The 27,244-nt window shown below is 38.6% G+C and overlaps 1 protein-coding gene across 2 annotated transcripts in view; it reads right to left on the bottom strand.

The window, feature by feature from the left end:
- The window catches only part of ATP8A1 (ATPase phospholipid transporting 8A1), a 237,897-nt gene that overhangs the window by 172,000 nt on the left and 38,653 nt on the right, over positions 1–27,244 (bottom strand). For both annotated transcript variants that reach the window (XM_082653094.1, XM_082653095.1), the window contains exons 4-6: positions 26,540–26,638; positions 20,291–20,336; positions 4,792–4,832 (exon numbers count right to left, since the gene is read on the bottom strand). In XM_082653094.1, coding sequence (XP_082509220.1) covers positions 4,792–4,832; positions 20,291–20,336; positions 26,540–26,638 — 186 coding nt within the window. The remainder of the gene's footprint in view (positions 1–4,791; positions 4,833–20,290; positions 20,337–26,539; positions 26,639–27,244) is intronic.

The raw sequence follows: 27,244 nt of genomic DNA, 5'->3' as shown, positions 1-27,244 counted from the left end.
CCACTGAAAGCAAGATAAAAAGAACAAAGTTCTCTGCAGCCAGAGCACTTAGAGAGAATGCTACACAGGTTACCATTTAATTGCTCCTTAATCACCTTCTGTGTATTAAGGTTTGCTCTCCCATCAGACTGTATGCTTTATAAAATCAGGATATTTGTCTATATTACAGTGTTAGGGATTTTCATAAGTCAGTTAGAGTCTAATTGTACAGTTTTCCAACACTTTATTCACTGTAAGACAAAAGAAAGCCTTACGGTTATTAAACTGAAGACTAAAAGAAAATATTAGCCTCTTATATGGTCTAACGGGTTCCCCCAGTGGCTTCGGAAAACCAAGGGCTCACTGAATGCTAAAGTCGTTCTCACGGCACTGTGAGGAGAGCAGGGAACTTACCGCCTCCTTCTGATGCCTATGTTTTAGCTCACTTTCTCAAACACCTCTTTCTTTTTGGGTTCTAAGCTCCTAATGTGGCATTCATTCCCATTTCCAGCCCGGTGTGTGCATGGGAACAGACAAGAGAAAGTCAAGACGGCAAAAATTCTTTGACCACGTGTTCTAGTTGGAGGAACATCATATGACAAAGCAGTTTTAGTCCCCAAAATACTGAAGTTAAAAAAACATTTAGGGCTTCAGGTCACTACCTTGAGCCTTCTGAAGTCATTGACATTAGTAATTACAATTGAGGATTATGAAAAAGGGTAAGCTTATTGAACTGTAACAGACTGACTGAAAATCTGAGTTGTCCAATTGCAGGCCCCAGCATATTTATTTCTATTTTTACTGAGGAATTTTTGTAGATGTGAATTCTTAATCCAGAGAAATATATTTCATGGTGGAAACTTCATGCATTAAAGCAGCTATATAGAGTGACTTTTACACATGCAGGAAGCCCACCACTACATGTTTTTCTACAGAACCAGAAAAATGTGTCAATTCTAAGATTCTTCACCTAAATTCTATCCTAAGCAACTATCTCAAAAACATATGAACAGTCTCAGCTGCATCTCAAGCTTAAGAACTGATCTTTGTGGTAATGAAGACAGCTGTTTACTTTCAAGAGTGGAGATGCAATGCCTTGTATAGGGCCTTTTTTTTCATTTTTATTGGAGTAGAGTTGATTTACAATGTTGTGTTAGTTTCAGGTGTACAGCAAAGTGAATCAGTTATCCATATACATATATCCACTATTTCTTAGATTCTTTTTCCATATAGGCCATTACAGAGTATTAAGTAGTTTCCTGTGCTATACAGTAGGTCCTTCTTAGTTATCTATTTTCTATATAGGGCTTTGTAATTGCAACACTTTCTCAGAAAACCAGATACTGGCAACTTAATCTCGTGCAACAGATCAGTAACTGGAGGGATGAACTGTTAGTGTCTGGGAGCTGAAGTCTGCCCATCTGTGAATGGCTGGATGGACACTGCAAATTTGTAGGTCTTCTGAGAAACATTAAAAAGCAACCTCAGTAGCCACACACTCAGAAAGACCAAGAAAGAAAGAACCCTGAACTAAAGCCCATTTGCACTAAGGTTTACCATATTACATTGGCATGTGAATTAGACTGTTGGTTTTGGTTTATTGATTTTATTTTTAAATGCACAAAATATTACATAAGCTAAAGAAAAGACTTGCCTTATAATCTGGCTAACACAACAAGCCAGCCTGCCTTCACACCTGTCCACATAGTGTTCAATAAACCATTTCTACATAGCCAGCATCTTAGGGTACACCGTCCCGTTCTTTTCACCTCTGATTATTCTATGACACAGGAATCCTCATATGTCCTGCTTGCTATTGTGAGCTCACTGCTTGGCACATACACTCAATAAGTATTTGTTGAATGATGGCATAAAATTTTTCTGTGTTGCTACAGTATTTGAAGTGACAGCTTTTACTTGTCACAATGTAGAATGTCATTATTTATAAATGCTCTTTCTATTGTTGGATATCCTCATATTCTAACTTTTCACTGTTACAAATAATGTTAATTGATAATTATTATACATGTACAGGTATCTCCCTACTTTATGATTATTTTCTTGGGATAAATTCCCAGAATCTTCTTCTTTTTTTTTGGTGGTTGTCAATATGAAGACCTAAATTGCTAATCCACAATAGTATGTGAATAAAATACTTCATAAAAATTCTGAAATACAAGTTTTTTTCCTTGACTAGATAGCAAATGAGGCCTCAATAACGTTTAAATTTGCAACTTTTATTATTAGGTTGAATATTATACTGAGTCTGGTTGCTTATTATATTTCTTCTTACTTTTTGCCAGCTTATATTTCCTATCTAGATAACGATTTCAATCTTTTGTCATATTTGGTGCAAATATTTCTATATTCTCTCTGCTTATTTGCGTGATGTGTACTAGTTTTAAATTTTATATAATCAAATTCCATAGATTCTTGAGATTTTGATCTTGTTCTCCTCCAAATATTTATTAAGGTCTTTATTCTATTTGTATGTTTTTCAAAAACAATGTTTCAACATTTTCTTCTAGCCAGTTGAAATTTATTTTAGCACAGGCTGTGTCTTAGATATGAAACTGTATTATTCCTGAAACTGCTAATCTGTGGTCCCAACATGATTTACTAAATAATCCTTTAATCCGTGATTTTTGCCTCCTTTATCAAATATTAAATAGGCTTTATTTCAGGGCATCCTATTCTATTTTATGCTTTTCATCAATGTATATTTTTGCAACAGATTCACGCATTTTAATAAATTTTGCTTACCATTTTACTTATATTTAATCCTCACACTGTTAATTTTCCAAAACATTCTTCTATTTTCTCAACTGTTTATTTTTGAAATGACAATGAATAATTTAGTCAACTCTTGAGGAAAAAAAAAGATAATTTCCCTGATTATACTACATCATTACTTTTGAACAAGTGGTACTGTTTTTCTAGGAATTTGTCTTTTTGTGAAACTTTACACATTTGTCTTTTTGTGAAACTTTAACACCTAAATATTTTATGTTTTCCTTGCAATGGTCATATATATATTTCAAGTTTACCTGTAAGCATCCCACATGCCACCAGGAATGAGATCTCTTTTTCACTGTGTTTTTCTAAATTGCTATTGCTGAAAAGAGTGAAGTCAATTTCTGAATATTTATCTTGAATTCATCACTGAACCAACTTTTATTAATTCTAATTAATTAAGTATCTACCTCTAGTTATTAAGTAACATCAGCTCATTTTGGCTGGATGATTTTTGGCAACACCTTAAATTCTACCCCTCTGTATTTCGAAGTGGGATGCTCAGCGAAAATGTGGCACTCATCTCCAAGACAACTGAGAATGCTACCTCTATGGAAAATCATGGGCTGGTAATTTAATTTTTTTCTCTGTGGAAAATTGAAAAAGTAAGTTAAAATAATCCAATCAATCTTGGAATAATGACTATCTATTAGGAAAATAAAACATCTTAACAGGTTAATTTTAGGGGGAACTAGTAGATGGTTATCTCCTGACTTTACAACTGTTTATTTTCTAAGCAAGCACTCTAGGTAAGAAGAAACTGATATCAATTTATTAGGATATGCACTTATGTTAATTACCCTGACAAACCTAGTAAATGAAACACATTTATAATAAAATTCAATTTATCATACTTGATTATATCCTACTTGTCTTGGCTCTAAAGTGTTTAAATCCACAAGTACTATACAAGAGCATAAAAGAAACTTTTTTTGAAACAGTCAATTGAGCTTTTTTGTTATTTTTATCTTGCTCTGAAAAAGAGGTGACTATCACAGAAATAAGGAAAGCACAAAGTATTTTCCTCTATGTTACTTTCATGTCAAAGACCAGAGGGAGAGACTAGTGAGTTTTCAAATATCCAGAAAACGAGATGTCAATCTCTATTCTGGCTACTGATTTAAAATAAACAAAGATGTAATTAATTCAGGATGAATCCTGTTCCCTGTGGGAATACAAGGTGACTATGAACATCACAAGGTAGAATCAGGGCATGGCCTTTACCTGGGAAATACTGGAGTGCAAATAAACTGAGTGTGGGTTACACCTCCATTGTACTAGCAATCTCAGAAAACAAAGTCCCCTGGGTAGAATGGCCTCGCCTCCGAAAGTCTCTCACCAAGTTACTAAGGTTATTCACTTGTGGATGACTGGCGATTAAATGGTCTTCCAGAACTAAGGGAGAACTAACAATCATTGCTTACCTTTTGAAATTGAGGTCTGAAAAGCGTACGAATGCTTGGATAACACTTGCTAAATTATGACTCAACTCACTAACTACCATGTTAGAGCTCCTATGAGCAAATTAACTTCTCGATGGGACTGATTTCCAGCTCATTAGAAGATGATATTTAGTTAGTAAGACATTAAAAAAAATGAATTAGTAGTGTGTAAATGCGATTAGTCATGATATATGAATGTGAAGTAAAGTATACAAATGTGAACTATCAGAATCTAATTTTTGTTTTACTTGGACAGTAGATGATTAAAGCAAAAAATTACAACACAAAACAATCCATGGATAAGTGAAATCTAAGAAGACAGTACTCAAAATATACTATGAAAGGAACAAAAAGTTCTAAATATTACTTTAAGGTAATAGTCTTTCTAATATATTGCAAATTATTAAATGGAAGTGACTAACTGAAGATTCCATGTATGTTTACAACATTAATTACTAAATAGCTTTCGTATCAGTGGAATCCTTGACATTTGCTTATATTATATACAAAAATTACATCTACTAGAGTTACCTCTATGCATTTCTTCTCCTGTAACAAAATAAAAATCAATGCATACCTTTTCCCAGTGCACAATTTCCCAAGCACCACTTCTCAAAACTGGAAAGAGAAAAGGTGACAGTTTTAAGAATATTTTTACTACTTATCAAAAGCCAACCTCTGATGAAATGATCATTTTAAATGAATAGCTTCAAATAAATTAACTGGTAACAATTTTTATAGGTTTAAAAACCAATTATGACAGCAAAGATACATAAAATTACACAAAGAAACAACGAATGAACATTTTAGATCTCAAAATAAAATACCATTCTACCTCACTGGCATTGCCAAGGGCTTTCATCAGCACACAAAGGAATTACAGGGGTTGGCTGGAAGTGAAAGCCATAAAAATGCTTGGCAAAGGGAGTGACAAGCTTAAAATTTCAGAAGCCATAACAGTAGCAATGTTAAAAAAGAAAAAAAAAAAAAGATTTACAAGCATAGCAGGAATGGATTTCAAACTCGGTAGTAAAAATTTAATACATAAACCAGTAGATTAAAAAAATCTGTACCTTTAGCTTTAAAATAATGCAAAATAGCAAATGTTTCTATATTTGGTTTACTGACAAGAAATAAAAGAAGAGCTACAATTAAATTATGATTGAGGGGTTGATATTTCTCAGTGTTTTATTACTGCTTTGCAACAGTAAAGTTACTCAGTATACCTTTCTTTTATTCCTGCAGTGTGTCTGTGGCATAATACTGAATATGCCAATAGACACTAGCAGATAAAACAAAACAAAAAAGAATAATGTGAAGTAGATAGCACAGCACGTAGTACTTAAAAGGATTAAGTCAAGGTCAGTCAACAAATTATCCTCACAGTAAATTCCATGAGGGCAAGCTAATATTTACTTTGTTTAACACAATATTCTCTGGAAACAGTACAGTACCTGGCACAAAGCAGCTATTGGGTAATATTTGCAAGATGAATAATTTACAGGCACAAAAACATTAGATTCAGTTTCTTTTGATGTTAGAAGAGATGAAGGCTGAACCCTCTTAAGTAAATCACGATGATGATAATCCCCAAAATGTGCAATAGCAAATCTAACACTAATTACATACCAACAGGTCTGGAAACCAGTGTTACAATATAAATTATTTTAATCTAAATATAATCTCTTTGTGTTCCAAAATTCCCTGAAGCCAGGGGCTGTGTCTTATTCATTTCTTTATCTTTAGCACTTCACAGCACTCCTGGCCCATAAGACACTCCAGCACTAGTTAAACAGATGAATAAATGCAATAAGGAATATCTTGCAGTGAATTTTGGTGAATCAACCTCATTAATTTAAATAATAATTCCAAGACGAAGAGCTAACACTAAAGTATTTCCAGTAACTATATGACTAAGTTAAAATTCCAATTTTGACAGTATTCATACAGTTAGGGGTGAAGGATCTGAGCACCAGGCATCTAAAACTGATCCCTATATTCTAATACACAAAACTCTAATGCCTGTAGAGTTCACCCAAACTGATGCCAGGAGTAAAACTGCTTGTGGATGTTGCTCCGGGAGTACAAGGGGTTCAGAGCGTCACACTTAAGAGTAAAAAAGCCCTTGGGGAAGTGACTTCCCTGGTGGCGCAATGGTTAAGAATACACTTGCCGGGGCTTCCCTGGTGGCGCAGAGGTTGAGAGTCTGCCTGCCGATGCAGGGGACACAGGTTCGAGCCCTGGTCTGGGAGGATCCCACATGCCGCAGAGCAACTGGGCCCGTGAGCCACAACTACTGAGCCTGTGCGCCTGGAACCTGTGCTCCACAACGAGAGGCCGTGATAGTGAGAGGCCCGCACACAGCGATGAAGAGTGGACCCCGCTTGCCGCAACTGGAGAAAGCCCTCACACAGAAACGAAGACCCAACACAGCCAAAAATAAATAAATCAATCAATAAATTTAAAGAATATGCTTGCCGATGCTGGGGACACAGGTTTGAGCCTTGGTGCAGGAAGATCTCACATGCCCCAGGGCAATTAAGCCCGTGCGCCACAACTACTGAGCCCGTGTGCCACAACTACTGAAGCCCGCATGCCACAACTATGGAAGCCTGTGTGCCACAACTACTGAAGCCCGCGTGCCTAGAGCCCATGCTCCTCAACAAGAAAAGCCACTGCAATGAGAAACCCGTGCACCGCAACGAAGAGTAGCCCCCGCTCGCCGCAACTAGAGAAAGCCCGCGTGCAGCAACGAAGACCCAACTCGGCCAAAAATTAAAAAAAAAGAACAAATGAGAGCACTTTGCCCTTTAATCACTTAACCCAGTGACTGCGATATTAAGTACTCAGCAAGGAGTGTTGGCAAAGTGCTGTTCAAATCTGTATAACTGACTGACTGGGGCTAAAATCTGCATAAATTTAAATTAGAAAAAAAATCCTGTTTAATAGTATCTGGAGCTCTTCATTGCCGTTTATTTTCTTCTAATTCCACCTCATACAAGTAAACATTCCCACATTGCAATACTTGGGTTTTTAAAAATCAGTTTCCAATATTTGTAAAATCAAGAGGTTTGACATGAAAATGAAGACTTCAGGCTTATCAGCGGAGCTCAGTCAGTTACCACACTGTGACGTGCGGCATGGACAGCAGTGGCCACCTCTTTCGATGGTGCTCACCACTCCATCGCCATGCTTGTTTGTGGTTTCCTGCTGCTTTATAGGCAGCCTACTTCCCTGTCCTGTATGTAGGACACCTGCCTGGCTCACACTCATGAGGTTTTCCTTTATTAATTGAAGTATAATTTACAACAAAGTGTGTAGACCTTACGTATTCCGTTCAATGAGTTTTTTAAAAACTGTAAACACCTGTGAATTCACCACTCAGGACAAGATGCAGAACTCCAAAAAGACTCCTCATACCACTTTACAGTCCATTATCCCATCCCCAGATATAAATTATTTACCGTAAGTTAGTTTTTCATGTCATATGCACTGAATCATACAGTATTTTTGTATTTAAGGTTTCAATCAACATATCTGAGATTCTGTTTAAAAAAATCTTTCTTTCCCCGGTTAAACTGACATGGTACTATGGTGGATCAATTTCTGGACTCTGTATTTATTCCACTGATCAATTTACACATTTTCACACCAATACATACCACCTTGATCATTTTAACTTTATGTTAAGTCTTGAACTTAGGTAGTCTTCCCACATTGTTCTCTTTCAGTACTGTTCGGGCTATTTTGAATTCTTTGCATTTCCATATAAATTTTAGAATTGAACTGTCAATTCTAAAAAAACTCCAAACCCTCCTGGGACTTTGATTTGGGGCTCAAGTGTTTCAATTTATGGACAAGCTACACTTTTCCATTTATTTATGTCTTCATAAATTTTCTCCAATAGGTTTTGGAGTTTACGATGTATGGGTCTTTCATTAGATTTATTTCTTGACATTTGATGACTTTTTTCTTACATTATAAATTGTATTTTTTACTCCATTTTCCAATTAGTCACCGGTAGTATATAGAAATGCGTTAAACTTTCGTACACTGACCTTGTCATCATGTAATTTTGTAAAATTCACTTAGTTCCAGTAGGTTTTTTCTTTGGGGTGGGGGTAGCAATACTTTCTAAGAAACAATTTTGGCTTGTTAACAATGCTGTATTACGGTTTTTGGCAGTTTTATTATGCTCATATGCCTCACTGTTCATCTATTTTTAAGCTCTTCTGCAAAAAAAAAAAAGAAATCTTTGGAAATCATGAATAATTTTTACTACTAAAAATATCCTGTTGATTTTGTGCTCTAAACATATCCAATTACACCTTGTTTTATCTCTTCCACCATGACCAACACTGGCATCCCTACTTCAAGCAACCGTCATCTCCCAACTGGAGGTCTGAATTAGCCTCACCACTAGCTTCCTACATTCACTCTTGATCTCTTTCAAATTTAGTTTCTACAGTATAGCTATAATGACAAAGTACAATGATTTTACATACAATTATGGATTACTATGTATCAATTCATATATCCTTATACACATACATACATATACAACATTAAGTGACTCCTTGCTTAAAACTCTTCGACTGGCTCCCCTTGGCTCACAAAATAAGTCCAAACACCTCGAAGCCCTCTGATGAAGCAGCACCTGCCTAATCTCCATCACCACTTCTGACCACTCCCTCTGCCCCTTCCCCAGGCCCATCGTGCTGAAAGCAACACGCTTTTTCCTGCCTCAAACCCTTTGCACATGTTTCCATGACTGCAACACACTTTCCCTCCGTCCTCACCTAGATCTCAGCTTTAACACTACTTTCTCAGGGGACATTTTTTTGACACCTACACCTTTACCACTACCCTCAAGTCTAAATCAGCTTCCTGCACTTCTCCTTCAGAGCACTTATGACAGTTTTACTATATACTTAGTTGAGAGAGGATTTATGTAAGGCTTTCTCCTTCCCCAGACTCCAAAATCTTTGACCACAGGAATATTCTCTATTCTGTTCTCCGCTGTATTTCCAGTGTTTCTGTGCAGCAACACGAAGATGCTCAGTCAATACTTGCTGGATGGAAAGTGGATCCACTGATGTTCCTATGTGTTTGGGCCCATATGAAGCCATAGTAGTAGTTACACAGATTTACTAAAGATACAACCCTGTTCCTTAATAGATCTCATGCGAAAAACAATATATACGCAATGTTTAAAAAATAGCTATACAGGAAAACACTCTGGCATTTCCTCAAAAAGTTAAGCACAGAACTATCATGATACAGAAATTCCACACCTAAGTATATTTCCAAGGGAACTGAAAACATAATGTTCACACAAAAACCTGTGCACAAATGTTCACTGTATCATTGTTCATAATAGGCAGAAAGTGGAAACAACCCAAATGTCCATCCACCAATGAATGGTTAAACAATAGGGGTAAAGCCATACAAAGAAATATTACTCAGTCACAAAAAAGGAATGAAATGCTGATACATGTGACAACATGGATGACTCTTGAAGATAAGCCAGTCACAAAAGGCTACATGTTGTATGATCTCCTTTATATAAAATGCCCAGAACAGACAAATCCATAGAAATAGAATGTAGATTAGTGGTCATCAGGGGCTCATGAAAGAGGGCAATGGGGATTGACTGCTTATACGTCTGGGGTTTCTTGTGGGGGTGATGAAAGGATTCTAGAATCAGATAGTTGTGTTGGGTGCATAACGCTGTGAATATCCTAAAAAACACTGAACTGTATACTTGAAAATAATGAGTTTTATGGTTTATGAATTATAACTCCAAAAAAAAAAAACCAGCTACATAAAATGATGCCAATGAACTATTTAAACATTTGCTTAAAATAGCCTTCTCAGTTTCATAAGTTCCTGAAATGTTTCCAATGTGAGCAGCTGGAAATGGTTACACAACCATTAGATACACTAATGTTCCTGTGTGTTTGGGACATGAATGTCCTCCGATGTCAGCTCTGGGCCACCCCTTCCAGCTCTGTAATCCAAACTAGCCCTCCTTGAAATGCTGCCACTTGGAAGAGACTGGTCAGTTCACATCTGAAAATAGCCCTGAACCACTCTACTGGGTTCCCCTTACAGGATGGAAGTGTCACAGCAGGCTTCCCAAACTCAGCTGACCAGACCATACCGGGGAGTCTGCTCCACCAGGGAGGTTGGAAGCCTGGCCACTTTCACTGAAACCTGGAAAACCATCTGAATCTGCTTCACTTGTCCATCCTCCCCACCTGCTCATCCCCCTCGCTCGGATGGTTTCTCCATGCACATTTGAACCTACCTACGTCCCTCCCCTACCTGACCCTTCTGCACCACCCTCCCTCTGTAAACTAGCCTGTCCTCCTACCATCTCTTAGGGGATGCCTGCCTCCACCCAAACAGTACATCCTCCTACTCTCTTCTCCCCTACGCTCCATCCAAAGGTTTCCTCCATTCATCCCTGAAGACACATACTGGAAACTACGGCTTACTGCAAAAACTGATATGTCTAAGAAACTTCTAAATACATTTTCAGCCAACAATGTTTTCTAACAAGCTGCAGAATCAATGTATTATTGGCCAAGTCAACTGGAGTTATATAAAGGAAGAGCTGAGATTCTTTCCTCCTCTCATGCCACTTTCTCAAGGTAAGGAATGCTGATGCATCCTCACATACTTTTCTCTAGACAAGCATGCACATATGCATGTTTGTTCTCTTTCTTTTTAAAAATTTATTTCTCTGCAACTTGGTTTTCCACTTAACATGTACTTTCAGGACAAAGCACAGAGACAACCCATTTTTTGAGAAATAATCCCTTGTATGGATGTATCCATTACAAATGGGTCAGATAACTGAACAGACTCACAAGACTCCACAGGGTGTATTCAAGAAAAGTTTTAATCAAGCTAGAGGATATGGTACAGAGGGAAAATGAAAGCCCAGGCAAGCATCAGGGGCCTGAGAAACTCCTAGGCACAGCCCTCCAGGGTCCCTTCTCGTTCACCTCGGACATGGATTTTGAACCTCCATGATATGTATGATAAATATTAATTTCAGGAAAGCCTGGGAAAATGTTTCCAGGGGCTCTTTTATACCCCCCAGTCAATTAGACAAGCCAGATTATGCTACAAATTAAACCAGGTAAGCCATCAATCTATATACATCCTTAAACTAAGCAGAGGAAATTTTGGGTGCTTCAGGGGAGTTTCAAACCCTGCAGAGAGCATTAATTCAACAGCTAGTCCATCTCGTCCTTCTTTTTTTTTTTTTTTTGCGGTACACAGGCCTCTCACTGCCGTGGCCTCTCCCATTGCGGAGCACAGGCTCCGGATGTGCAGGCTCAGCGGCCATGGCTCACGGGCCCAGCCGCTCCGCGGCATGCGGGATCTTCCCGGACCAGGGCACGAACCCGTGTCCCCTGCATCGGCAGGCGGACTCTCAACCACTGCGCCACCAGGGAAGCCCTCGTCCTTCTCTTGGCCAAGGTTCAGCATCACAGTTCCAGGTGTCTCTGGGATCAGCACAGAGGTATTCCAGTCCAGCTGTGAAACAACTCTGATTTACACAACAGTTGTATCATAATGTATTCAACTATCCTCTTCTCAATGGAAATTGTGACTTCTACCTTTTTCTACCACCTCAAATAACACTGAAATATATTTATGTAATTGTACTCTATAGGAGAGGAGTCCCAAAGGAGCATTGCTGGCTCTAGGGTATTTGTGTTTGTACTTTTATCAGATACAACCAGATTACTTCCATATGGCAATCTACACTGTCACTAGCAATATATAAAGTTCCACTGACTATAAACTTAGACAAGCACAAACTGTTACCAGTCGCTTGAATTTTGTCAATCTGATGGGTACTTGGTAATTATTCTGAAAGCTACAGTGGCCTAGATTAATCCAAGTGTAAATTACCTTTATGTCCTACACTGAATTAGAATTCTAACTAAGAGTAACATACTTTTGGATGTAGTACAGAACCTTGCCACTCAACAGGTGGTCCAGAGACCTGCAGCATCAGCATCACCTGGAGGCTTCTTAGAACTGAGGATGTTTCTATCCCTTCTACCTTCCACCCCCAATTTCGTTTGTTTTTGATCTACAAAACCGTAACACAGAAATAAAAGCTAGAGGTGCATAGCTTCTTCAAACTTGAGGCTAGACCCATCTTAGGATATAGAGAACAATACAGAATTCTGGTGAAGTTAAAAATCAGCTCACGACATATAAAAGGTTTCTGGGGACTTCCCTCTTGGTGCAGTGGTTAAGAATCCGTCTGCCATTGCAGGTGACACGGGTTCGATTCCTGGTCCGGGAAGATCCCACATGCTGCAGAGCAACTAAGCCTGTGAGCCACAACGACTGAGCCTGTGCTCTAGAGCCCAGGAGCCACAACGACTGAAGCCCATGTGCCACAACTATTGAGGCCCACGTGCCTAGAGCCCGTGCGCCGCAACAAGAGAAGCCACTGCAGTGACAAGCCCATGCACCGCAACGAAGAGTAGCCCCCGCTCGCTGCAACAGGAGAAAGCCTGCGCGCAGCAATAAAGACCCAACGCAAAAAAAAAAAAAAGGTTTCTGCACAAATCAAGGCTTGGATAAAAGTCAGTCACAATTCATTGTTGTCTTTACTTCTGAACTGGTTCCTAAACATCCAACCATAGAACAGTTACAATAAACCATATCACATGTATTATGCTGGTGACTGAAATAGAAACCTAGTTATTTTTAATCACTGACCTCCTCTAACCCAGCTCTAACCAGGTTTAGAGGAAACAAGAAATGATGCTGGGTCCTTTGCTGAGCTTTTACCTTTCTTAGGCCCAAAGTACACTTACTTCACAACTTTAGAGAAGGTGAGCCATGGAGGAGATGATCAGTGATGCCTGGTGAAGGGAACTGAGAACAAGCTAGGAAAGAATTATGTCAATGGCTTGTCTTATGATGCTTTAACAGCTCTTCCTTTTAAATGCAAATCTCCTCCACCTCTCAGCAGTTCCCCAAACACACCTGCTATAGTTTCCACACTGGCTAATTAGTATGCATGGGAGAGCTCAGATTTTAAACAAATACCTCAAATGTCACCTGTTCTTACTGAGCAGGATGCTACTTAACAGCTTTTTGGTAATGGATTTTCTGTTGAAATAAAAACATTCTGTTAGAGTCCCTTGGGAATTCCCTAATCAAAGCCTCTGGAGAAACTGTCAGTCTTTCAGGACTCAATCAAATGTCGCACACGTACAGGTGCTGGCTGAGGGTCTCGCACTGGCTTCTCTGAGAGAAGCCATCACCACGGTAATCTAACTGGTCTACCATTAAGGACGTTACAGAGAGTCACTGGAGTGTGTGGGGTGTCGTTCCTGGGCAATCAAGCCACTTCTTTTTTTTTGTGGTACGCGGGCCTCTCACTGTTGTAGCCTCTCCTGTTGCGGAGCACAGGCTCCGGATGCGCAGGCTCAGTGGCCACGGCTCATGGACGCAGCCGCTCCGCGGCATGTGGGATCCTCCCGGACCGGGGCGCGAACCCGTGTCCCCTGCATCGGCAGGCGGACTCTCAACCACTGCGCCACCAGGGAAGCCCCAAGCCACTTCCTGAAATAGGTTAACAAAAGGCAAATTATCCAAAAGGATAACGGGCACTACCCTTGTCACAGGACACAGAGAAACCACAGCAAAGGCAGCGTGCTGCAATCCCTAAGTGGCAGGAAGCACTGCAGAGACGCTTTAGTGCATTGAGAAGGCTAAGAGAACCGCTGAGACTACAGTTTTGAACCGGGCAGAGAAGGAAAACCAGCATACCCATATTAAAGCATCAATTCATTCACCATGGAGACCCTTACAGAGACAACTTGAAGGCAAAAAACCTCTTGTGGTACAAACTGACACTGCACAAAAGTCTCCTTCGTGAACTTGCCTATAAAGGTCAAATTAAGCAACAATCTGCTTGGGATCGGACACAAAAGACAAAGGGAACATCCTGAGTTCCACTCTCATCCGTATTCTCTATAGAGATTTGTCAATGAATTGATACCACTTCTTCCAGCTTTAAAACTTTGAACAAGGGTCCTCACTAGCAGCATCAGCATCACTGAGAATTTCTTTAGAATGAAATTCTGGGGTCCCCTGTGAGGCCTACAGAAACTCTAGGGGTGAGTTTCAGCAAGCTGTTTGAGAACCAGTGACTTATCTTAAAAAAATATGGGTGAGATGATGGGATCAGTGCACAAGGGGCAGGAACCTCCTTCGCTCAGAATGTTCCCCCCCGCCCAATGCTGCACAGAGTCATGAATCATTTGCTTTTTCCTTTATGTAACTGAGAAATTCCTTGAAAGAAAAATCTCCTTGCATCGCCTCACCAGTCATTCCACCCTTCCTTGCAGCTAGGCTTCAGTTCTTCCAGCCCCACATCCGCTCTCCAGTTTAGAACTGGAACTCCAGTTAAGAACTGTGACTTTTTTTTTTTAATTGAAGATGTGATTTACAATATTGCATTAGTTTCAGGTGTACAGCATAGTGATTCAGATTTTTTGCAGATTTTATTCCATTACAGATTATTACAAGATACTGACTATAATTCCCTGTGCTATACGCTAAATTCTTGTTGTTTATCTGTTTTATGACTTCTTAAATGCTGGATTTAGTGGGTGTCACAGCCTCGGTCCTCTATTAATTCAGCATTTGGTGTTTGGTGGGTTTTCCCCTCCTTTGCCAAGTCCAGTTGGATCTGTCCACTGTGTATTCTCCTTTGCCTTCTCATTGCTACCACCCTATTCCCCTTCCCTAATTAATCAAAAGTCAGTCTCCCTTTGTGCCTCACCCCACCCCTCCCCATACAGCTGTCACATTCCTTGTTAAAAAGTATGACTGGGAACCTAGCCACACCCTTCAGTAATTCTCTCCAAGTTCTTCACCTTGGTTTTCAAAGCCTCCAAATTATGACCCTAACTTGCCTTCCCGTCCCTGTCCCCACTGCTCTCTGCCACGTACCCTGTGCTGTAGCCAAAACGGACTGCATTCAGCCCTCTGTATCCACGGGTTCTGCATCCACCACTCATATGCCATTTTGTATAAAGGAATCAGATTTTGGTATCGGTGGGGGTCCTGGAACCAATTCCCCATGGATACCAAGGGACACCTGTATTTGCTCTTCCCAGAATATACCTCACGCCTTCCCATTTCCTCCTGGATCATCCCTGCACCCACCCCGACAGCTCTGCTTACTCAAAGTCCACTCGTTTTTGTGATCCTCGCATGTGACATCTCTGAATCCCCACCCCTCTCATTTGGTCTTTATTAGTCTTTCTATCTTGTATCATAGTATCTGTGAGCATCTTATTTTCCCTACCAGATTCTAATTTCCTACAGGGCAAGCATGAAGCCTGGTTTCTTTCTGTATTTTCTGCATTTTCTGCATTGGGTCTTACACAAGGCAGATGTTCAGCAAGACTTACTGAAGTGAAACAATAAATGTTCTAACTTGGAGTCACACCTGTTTTTCTCCTTTCACTTTATCTATGGCCCTCAATTTCCTCAGTGGATTTTGTTTCTTGGTGTGCTTTTATTTATGGGACAAATGAAAGATCATATGCAGTTGTACTTCCCCACAAATAAATACTTTCTCTTCATCCAGAGCTGTTGCTAAAAATATCTAACCAGTTCAGTTCATAAAATTGTACGATTTTAAAATTTTAATTTGAAGATATTAACAATCTTAGAGGTGTCTGAAAACATTCTTTAGCACATATGTGCTCAATTTTCAATTGCTCATGGAAACAATACTTTCTAAGAACTATTTATAGGTAACTGATGTACACGTGGCAGAGTACAGGTCCAGGCTTATGGATGGATCAGATGTGCCACATACCTCCAGGGAAACAAAAAAGCTGCACACTGGCTTTTTCAGTAAGCCACGAAAGTGGTGCTATTTTAAGTCCCTTAGCATGAAATGAACTCAACCAGATGGATTCAGCCTTGTTAGTAGGTCATTTCAGGCTTAACAACCTAAAACAAATTCAACCCACACCAACTCAACATCTTTTTCATAAAGGACTTTAAAGGTGAAATGGCTTGCAGTCAGAGATAAGCAACTATGTGCCCTGCAGGGAAGTAGCCTTGTTAGGGGTTATCAGTGGCCACCAACTCAACTCCACTTCTGAAATGGCTGATGTAGCTCTGGGAAAAGACGAATCAGGTGGAGATGAGATCTATTATTTTCAGCTATGTGCCTAGTTAAAAAGAAGTTCATGTTATCTTTTTCTAAATTAAATTAAAACAGAGCAAAACTGCTTTATTAAAGACTTATTCTACTGCTTTATTAAAGACTTATTCTACTGCTTTATTAAAGACTTATTCTAATCTAATACCTACGAACAAAACAAGGTATGAAACAATCTAATGTCAGGTGACTGATGGGCTGCCAGATGTCACAGGTGTCTCCCAGACATTCTCACCTGCAGAATGTATGGACACCATCCTTCAGGGAATATATCCAAACCTGGGATTTTAAAACAGCAAATCTACTTCATTAAGAGGCATCTTTAATTTTAATTTTTTAGATCCGAAATATCTTTCTTAGTCTGCACCTGAACCCCATCCTTCCCCAGGCCTCCATATTGTGACTTTATCTGAAACTATCATTCCACTTGAAATACTAGCCATAGCAGTTTTCCACAAAAAGCAAAAGCATAAGTTGACAATTTAAAAAGAGAACTAGCTCAATCACAACAAATTCTTATGGGGACTGGCTTCAATATACATATTATAATGATAATTACAAATGCATAATTAACAAATTTCTGCAGAGCTAAGTTTGGCCAAGAAAACCCAATTTAGGACACAGAGTGAGAGACTGCCTCCTGTGTGTATGTAGACACGTGGAGGGAGGGTATGTCAGATATTGTGAGCTCAAATATTGAGGAAGAAATCAGAGAAAATAAGGTAAATTTCGATGCCAGGAAAACCTGGGGGTCCTGAATACGGCAGTGCTCTGGGCTTTTGGGCAGTGGAAGTGATAAGTGGACACAGTGCTGTGTTCACAGGATGCAGAGCAGAGTAAAATGATATGATGACTTCAACAGAGACAGTAAAGAGGAGGCAAGAACTTCTACCATGTTAGTTTTTTTTTTTTTTTTTTTTTTTATCTTATCAGCGCCTGTGAAACAGTCTGGGACACAGTGTTTTGGAAATACTGCTTTTCATCTTGCTCACACCCTAGATAATGAATTTTCAAGGAGGCTCCTTTCATTTCTAGTCTCTTCCTGCTTCCTATCTGTACTGAAGTATCTATACAGAGAGTGGTTCCTTCACTCACATAGAGCACCTGCTGAGGACGGTCCCCTGGGCTAGAGCTGTGAGGACACAAAGATGAGGAAGACTTGCCCTCTGCAGAATGCAGAATTTAACCCCTGATCAAGTTCATTAATTGGTGAAAATGAGGCATCAGACAGGTACCAGTCCACTGAAAATGTTGTAAGTGAAATCATGAATTTGTATTTCTGAAGTCACTAGGGAATGACAGAGAAGAAAGTCACTCTTTAGTGCCTCAATGCAAAATAAGGAGAGAAAATATTCATTTTTCTAAGAATATAGAAGGATTAATATTTGAATCTGAGGGAAAGACATCCTCATATATTACATGGTCTTGATAAACATTTAGAAAATGAAATTTAAGTAAAATACTAAAAATATCTGTCATGATTAATTGCCTGTCAAAAATAACAACCCCCTTCCCACTCCTACACCACTTCCTCCCTCAACTCAGGAAAGCAAATTCAATTTCAGTCTGGCCTACGGACAGATGGCTTTCATTTAAAGTATCAGTAATTTGAGTTATCTGACAGCAAATAGTATCCTACTCAAACATTTGTTATCACCTATCAACTGGAAAATCAAAAAGATGACCAGATACTCAAACTAGGCAAAGAAGAAAAAAAGAACGATTCGATTCTCTTAGAAAACAATCAAGTAGCAAACTAAAGACCATAATTTCTTGAACATGGGCTTTCCAACTATTCTGACTTAAAATGATTTTTATATGTAAGCCTTAATATTTTATTTTTGACATGAGTTTTCTATACTATAGAAGACTTTCCTCTCACTTTTTAACCACAGAGCTAATCCTGTTAATCCAGAATGAATTGGTGAACCAAGAATGATAACCAAGAAAGAACCTTTTCTCTGAATAGTGGGCAAAAAGGGAGTATTTTTGGAAGTAGGCAAGTACCTGGAAAATCAGAGAACCCACCCATACAGGGTGTGGTAGCTTAAATCAACATGGCTATGACGGCTACTCTTCAACTGTACAATGTTGACTTCTTGTGCCAAGGCTTGAAAATAAGTAACTGCTAGTCCCTGAGGATAGGAGCCCTCTGCCAGAAGACACATTATGTACTGGAAAAAACAGTTACATATTTTTGGTTCAAAAGCTCTTACTGAACATTCTGAGCAACATGGCAACAAATGCAAAAACTGCACCACTTGCCAAAAATGCCAGTACCTGAAACATTTTTGCTTTTTTTTTCCCCCCCTTTCAATACCTATGGCTGTCCCTTCCTACCTAAACCCCTAGAGTAGCTTAGTCCTCAAGCTTCTATGAGCCCCCTATTCCGTGTCACTCTGCTCTCCGACTTTAATCTGCATATTTACCTTATCTCTTTTTGGCTTGTAAACCTTCAACAGCTACTCAGCATACGTAAGAAAAGTTGGAATCTCCTGGCTTGGCATTCAAGGCCCTGTAAAATTTGACCCCGGCCTACCGTTCTGATCATGTCTTTGCTTCCCTTTGCCAGGAATCTCCTTTCCCCATCTGGCACTCTAGTGGTTCCACAAAGCAATCCAACAGCCGTCTTCATCTCTGCTCAGGAAAAGCTCTCTTCACCCTTCCTCACTTGGCACACAGGCAATGTCTTGCCCAGGTGCCTCTGCTCATCCGAACTTTTCCCGAAATTCAAGATCTAGCTCAAGTTACGCCACAATTCTCTCTCCTGCTTTTGAATCCGTAAAGCATTTGACACAGGAACCAGCATTTGCCACAAAAATCTAGAGACACTGAGATCACGTAATCCAAATCCTTCATTTTCCACACAAGATCATTTTTCACCTTTAGAGAGTTCCCATCTTATACTTTTTCATATGTCCCGTAATAAGTATAATCTCAGTAAATATTTAATTTATTAGGTGATACTTTAATAAATGTAACTTTTTCAAATGCATCAAAGATCAGCAGATAATCCCTTTGGTAGAAGGTGGTAAGAAGAGAAGCCCTAGGGCATTCTGACAGAGTCCCATAAAAGTCAGAGCCTTTAATTAAAAAATACTGTTTTTAATTACCAGCTAATTTTGGCAGACATGGCTGAGCCTCGTCACATCAGGGAACTTCAGAGAGATGAGATTCTCAGAGTGGGAAAGCTCACGGATGGGGTAAGATGTCTGTTTCACGTGTTCCTGGGTACTTTTTTTTTAAATTGAGAGCACAACAGTCTAATTGCTTGTGTTGAAGGTCATTTGGGTTTCAACTCCATCAAAATGAGACCCACAACAAAAGAGCCACATCAACATGCCATGTGCTTTCCAGAAGCTGGCCTGGTTTTAACTGTTTTATTTACTTATGGAGTATATAGCTTCTGCAAGTACAGGATAATTCAAAGTGCTTCCAATATGCCTTTTACTCAAGTAACATCACATCTGATTATTTTCTATAAATCATACCTAGAGTACATCTATAGATCATATACACACACACCCAAAGACATTTTGTAGCACTTAACACTGTCAAAACAACTGCAGATTTTATGGACAGTACTTGTGAGTACATTGCTATGAGGCACTTAAAATGTATTAAAAATGTTACTTTTCAAAACTATCAATATTACCCCTGTAAATCACTCTAACGTGAATTTAAGTGTCATGTTAATAAATGCTACAAAGGAAGAATCTATCCTGGAACAAAATCTTAAGAGATACACAGTGTTCTCAGTTGAATTATATTTAATTGAAGTGATTTGTATATATTACTATGAGTGTATTTGACAGATACGAGAAACAAAATGTATAATTCTTACCTTGGGTCTGTTTCTTGTTCACTGCATTATCAGCTTTATGTCGTTTCTAAAATTTAAAAGCAAAAACAAAAACTGTGAAAAAGTGGATGAGATTAACAAAACAAGATAGCACCTATTACAAAAGAGAGATTTTTAAAACTTATGTTTCTCAAAGCTTCTGTCCTTTCACACCCATATCAATTATTTTTGTGTGTGTGGCATGCGGGCCTCTCACCACTGTGGCCTCTCCCGTCGCAGAGCACAGGCTCCAGACGGGCCGCTCTGCGGCATGTGGGACCCTCCTGGACCAGGGCATGAACCCGCGTCCCCTGCATCGGCAGGCGGACCCTCAACCACTGTGCCACCAGGGAAGCCCCTACCCATATCAATTTTATAAGTACGCCCAGGGTGTGGTAATGGGAATAATCAGGGTATGCAGGAATTTTAAAATTGAAAGTGCAATCCATAGCATCTTTATATGCTACTCCTGTTCTGGGAGTACAGGGGCGTGGTCCTCAGAGGGATCTTACATTATTATACAGGTACGATTAAAATTTTAATGTACTAGAAAAGATGGAGCTGAAAGGCTGATTTAGACTTTTGTTTAAATAACTTACTTAAAAAAGAAGATCGCCCATGAGAATTACCTATAATAACTACCATTTAAATAATGGTACTGAAATATTTTCAGTTTCTTATGAAATTCATTATCTAATTAGCTGAGTACATCCTCTATAATTTAATGACGCGCCGATGTCTGTCAATGACGGGAACCAAATATGTCTACCGTTTGCACAAAGCTGCTTCTCCCCACTGTTCCCCTACAGCCCCCTCTCCCACTACCACAAGTCACTGAGTCTCATTTTCCCTCCTCCCAAAGCAAAATTAAACGGTAAACAAATGAGTTAGTCTAAGTCTAGGTGGGTGAGTTTGAAAAGCTACAGAAGCCAAGATTTTATAGCAGTAAGAAAGAGAAAGGGAACGTCAGAGGAAAGGTGAGAATTTGAGTGGCCAGGGGAGGCTATCTTCTCTACGGTTCAACTAGAGGTTTTCCACGTCTTCTGTCTAATCTTACAGCATCGAGCATAACACATCAGCCTCTGCTGACGCTGAAGAAACGTGTTGAGTGCAACTGACTCTGAGCTCAAAGATTCTATCATATAAAGCCCAGGGTCAGGTTTAGCTGCGCATACCTGACCACAAGGTGGGTTGGCATGAGTGTAGTAAAATGAGTTCCTAAGTTCCCCGTTTGAGAAGAAACATGGTTTTTAGAATCACAGGCACAAATGAAAACACTTTTCCAGAGAAAAGCCTGGGCTTGTAGATGAGCACTCCAAGACACAGCAGCACTGACGAGCAGTGGCATAATAGCTGGCACTGGGAGCTCAGTTCATCCAAACAATCAGTCACTGAACTGCACAAAATGCAAATAAGGCATTCAGAAAGCCTCTGTGGAAGGCTTGTTGAAAATGATTCCTGCCACGCCCATAGGCAGGAACACACCACAATTCTTTCTCAATAAAACACTCACTAATAAAAATGTAACAATGCAGACTTTTAATAGTCAAATTATTGCTTCCAAAAGTAAGCACACGATTTGCCAGCAAATGTTCTTAAATAAATTTTTAAAGTTCTGTTAAATTTGTAGCATCAGTGGAGAATATTTTATGATGGATAAAACTCTAAAATACTTACTCTTTCTTTGTTGTGAATAAAGATCTTAAGAAAATTAGGAAGTAACCCAAAATAAATTTTGGTCCAAAATAAACTTGGTCCAAGGCAAATTTAGATATCTGAAGGCAGTGCAAATATTTCCAAAACAACGCACATCTATGACAGACAATGGTTGGACTTCCAACTGAAGGAGACAAATAAAAGCTAATTAATGAAACCCTCCACTTAAACTGGAAATTTAATCTTAGTGAAACTTAAGGAGATCCTGAACATTTCTTTCCATCTGCAGAAAATTCTTATATAGGAGTCTCTCCTTCCTCAACCTTCCCACCACAGAATAAATTAGGTTACTTGTCAAGAAACAATTTTCTGAATATACATGAGGATCCAACCCAGATAGGTACATTCTAATCTTATCATTACATTGTATCTGAAAGAGATCCTATTTCTTCTAAAACTAATAGTTCAGAAGAAATTAATATAGCTATTCTCTGAGTTCAAACACTTCTACTGTCCTGTAATCAGAGTTCACTTAATATCACTGAGAGCTAGTGAATTATTTAATATTATCAATAGTTGATTGACAGTGGTCCAATAAGCTCTACTGTATAAATAGTGCCATGAACTTTATGGTTCTTAAGCATGTGGTACTGACCACCCCTTCCTTCTGGAAACCCTTCCCTCCCTAGACATATCTTAAGACTTCATTACCCAGGTGTTCTACCTGCACCATGGCCCCTTCTTTAGCTCTCTGAGATGGATTTCCTCAAGGCTTACTCCCTGCCCTCTCCACTTCTTACTCTCCACTCTCTTAGTTCATTCATAACTGTAATTTCAATGATAACTATTATCTTAATATATACCAGCCAAGACTCTCATCTGAGCTCCAGACTATTATATCCAGTTGCCTCCCTGACAGCTCCCTCTGGCAGTCTCAAAGGCATCTTACACTATGTCCAAAAGGCAATCTCTGACTTTAACCCCCAAGACTAAGTACTTGTCTCAGAATGGAACCATATACCATCCACTTGCACAAACCAGCAACTTGAGAGTCGTAAGTACCTTCTTTCCCTTTCACTCCCACCCAGTGTATTTCTTCATTCAATAAATGTTAACAAAATACTGTGTCAGGCCCTGTTACTACTGCTGATACAGCAATGAACAAGAGACAAAAACTCTTCCTCTCATGGAACTTACATTCTAGTTGTTAGAGATAAAACATTAATAAAATGAGTAGGATATACAGCATTTCAGATGGTGATAAGTCTTGTCAATTTTACTCCTAAATATATATCGAATTCATTTTTCCATATTTCTTTATCTTTACAATACCACTTAGTTTAAGACATCTTTATGTTTTCATACCAACTATTACCAAAATCCTCTCTTCTTTCCTTGCAATCCATTTTCTATATTTTAGTCAAAAAAGATCTTTGAATGATGACCACACAGTTAACATTTATTCAGCACTAATTATATACTAAGCACCACTCTAAGGACTTTAGTGCATCATTTAATTCTCATAATAGCTGGTGTGGTTACCCGAGTAACGTCTGTCCCCTGTACTAGACTGCAAGCTAGATCATAACTACTTTCACTCACTGGCGTATTCCCAGGATTTGGTCTCTGAACACTGTAGACTTTAAATAAGTATTTGTTTTATAATGAATAAAGTTTATCAGTGTTTAACTGAACAAGTGTATAGCAAAGAAGGCATGTTTTTAAAGATGAATATTATCAATTTAACAAACAACCTTGACTCTTACCATAAGAATTAACATTTGACATTATGCAGCTTTTTTTAAAACTAAGAGTTCTCCAATGATTCTATATTTTCAAGTAAGTGTATATGTAATTTGTTACTTACACACAAAAATAGGAAATCATATTATGTTAAGGTGTCCAAAGCATTGAGAGTTAAAATGTAAACTCGGTAGTTGAGTCTTAGGTAATTCTTACTGTTTATTGTAAAAATTTTTTTAAAAAGGTTGTTTAACAGAACATAAAGGAAAGCTTACTAGAATGTAAGCTTTGTTTCATTCACTGATGTAAGAGTGGTAGATTCACCAATATCTAATTCTCCTCTACTGCTATGGACACTGAGATTATAGCTCCCTGTTGTCATGTCACTAGTTCTAATATTGTGCTGTAAGCAGATGTGATATGCACCATTTCTATGTACCTCCATTCTCTCCCTTCCTCTGTTCTGGTGACCACTGACATCCCACACAGCAGAGCCCTGATTCAGCTGTATCCCTGAATGACTACATGAACAATGGTGCCTCCTGCCCTCCCTTCCTCCTGGACAAAAACCTGCAGTGTCTCTGAGTACGTGAAAAATCAACTTATGTTTAAGCCCCTGACATTTGGGACTTGATTACTGCAGCAAAAGTTTAACACATCCTAAAACATACCCTAATGAATGCTGGGTACCTAAGTACTGCTTCACATATCTTTGTTGAATGAATGAAAAGTTATATGTACTAATTATAATTACTGATAAAGATACTCTCTGTCCAACTATCTAAACGATTATCTGATTGTTTTTCCTTTTCTAGGGAGTAACATTTCAAACTTTCTATCACCTTACACATTGACATAAACTTCTTATTAAACCATTCTTACAGAACATTTTTAGTCAACTTCTTAACAGTGTTTTTCTTTATTGGAAAACTACTTCACATGATATCTTATTACCCACAATACTATTATTACATCCTTCAGGAACTGCCTGATTAGCTGCTTTCCAATAGTATCCAGTTATTACATATGCCAATAAGAGTTCTGTTAAAAACAAGCAAACTTCTTGGATACTATTTTATTTACCATGTATTTTCATAGAGAGAGATACTAGAAACCATAGCTAGAGAGTTTATAGTTTTGCTAGGGAAAAGGGAAAAAAAAAGAAAGGCAGTTTAGAGCAGTGATTATAAGGCAGGGGCTCTGGAACCAAACAGCCTTATTTGAATTCTGACAGTCCCAGTTATTAGCTCTGTGACCTTGGGCAAGTTAACTTACCCCTCTATGCCTCCTCTCCCTCATCTTTAAAATGGGGATAATATCAATAATCTTTAAAGTTGTTATAAGATTTAATAAATTAAAAGGACATAGAGCAAGTACATGGAACCCAGAAGCTCTATAAATGTTATTAATATTATCATTGGTGACTCGCTACAATAATACAGAGGAAGAACACTGGATGGGATGGAATTCTGATTCCACTGATTTCTTGCACAAGTTACACAATCTCTCTAAGCCTCAGCTTTCTTACCTTTAAAATGAGGCTAAAAATCTAACTTGCAAAGTCACTGAATGAATTAAATTTTTAAAAATTTGCAAAAATGACAGCACAATGTCTAGCAAATAAGAGATGTTCAATGAAAATTAGGTTAAACAAAGAAAGAAAGGGGAATATACATAAGGCAAAGAAAGAGACAAAACTGTAGTAAAGACCAGTCCTTAAGGACTGCCAAGTGCAAGTACAATTTAAAGGATGGTAACTCTGTGTGGAGTGATACAGGTGAGAAGAGAGTCCCTTAAATTTTCAGCTAGCGGTCCCCGGCAAGTATGCCATTTCCAGCTAGAGGCGCACACACACACACACACACACACCCTCTGTTTGTACCCCTAGACACCTGGATGTTTTTGAGGCTGATGATCTAAATGGTCAGTTGACCCATTTCTAATATGCCTAGTGATGTTACAGCTCATGTGTTCTTCATGAGATCCCAATTTGATTCTTTACAAAAATAATATCAATGTTTGTACAATTTTAATTGGAGCTTTCTAAAGAATGTCTCAGCCTTTCCTTGTCTTACCATCTGACTTGCCTAAGGCTTGACAGATGATCATTTCAGACAGGCAATGTATTTAAAGGGCACAGAAAAAAAAATATTAGCTTCCTCAACTAAAGTTGTGGTTTCTCAACCACTGCGCCACCAGGGAAGCCCGGGAGCATATTTTATGTTTAAATTTTTATTGAAGTATAGTTAGTTTACAATGTGTTAGTCTCAAGTGTACAGCAAAGTGATTCAGTTATACATATATATCTATTTTTTTTTTATTTAACATCTTTATTGGAGTATAATTGCTTTACAGTGGCGTGTTCTAATACATATATATGGAATCTAAGGAAAAAAAAAAGGTCATGAAGAACCTAGGGGTAAGACGGGAATAAAGACACAGACCTACTAGAGAAGGGACTTGAGGATACGGGGGGGGGAAGGGTAAGCTGTGACAAAGTGAGAGAGTGGCATGGACATATATACACTACCAAACGTAGAATAGATAGCTAGTGGGAAGCAGCCACATAGCACAGGGAAATCAGCTAGGTGGTTTGTGACCACCTAGAGGGGTGGGATAGGGAGGGTGGGAGGGAAGAGATATGCGAACATATGTATATGTATAACTGATTCACTTTGTTATAAAGCAGAAACTAACACGCCATTGGGAGCATATTTTAAATACTTTTAAGTTGAATGGGGATTTTAAACAGTCTGTGTCCAGAATTAAACAACTTAGGAAGAAACTAATTTTTTAAAATATGTATATAAAAATAACAGAGTTACATTTATTTATGAAAAAACAAATACTTACAATATCTTCTATTATCTCTTTGACAGCTGCCACAGCTAAAATAAATAAGAGAGGAACCAGTGTTGTGTAGCGACCTGTTGGTGATACATCAGGTATTTGCTATCGGAAGAGAAAAAAAGGATGAGAAATTCAGTAAGAACTAGAAGGTTTATAATAGATTTAAAAACAACAAAGGCTTGGAGCTTCTTAAAATATGCTTCATTGATTTTACCATCTTGATAGACTAAACACTACATGAGGTAATTTGCTTGTACCTAGTATGTAGCTGGGAGAGAGGGTTAATTAGCTTCACAGTAAGCAGTTGTGTGTAGGACTAACACCTACAAAGGGGGATTGGTTAACTAAATGACAGCATGTCCATACACTAAAATTTCACCCAACCATTAAGGACGTTATTTTAGAAACACAATGAATCACACGGGAAAATATCCACACATTATTATATGGATAAAGCAGATGATAAGACATATATACTCTAAGATCCCCTTTTTGTAAAGTAAGTCAATTAACAATGCTTGGGATGAAAAAAAAAAAAAAAAAGACCAGAAGGATAAACACCCAAATTTTAAGACAGTAATTTCCTCTTGGTGGTGGTAGAATAGTAAGAGTTATAAAATTTTTTCTTTGTTGTGTTTTCTTATTCTTTTTGCATGAACATAGACTACTTTTTAATAAAATGAAACTTTTTTCCTAATTACATATAAC

Source organism: Grampus griseus (genome assembly GCF_964374135.1).
Source record: "Grampus griseus genome assembly, chromosome: 4".
NCBI classification, from domain to species: domain Eukaryota; kingdom Metazoa; phylum Chordata; class Mammalia; order Artiodactyla; family Delphinidae; genus Grampus; species Grampus griseus.
The sequence above is the reverse complement of the archived record's forward strand: the minus strand, read 5'-3'. Positions and strand labels throughout refer to the sequence as shown.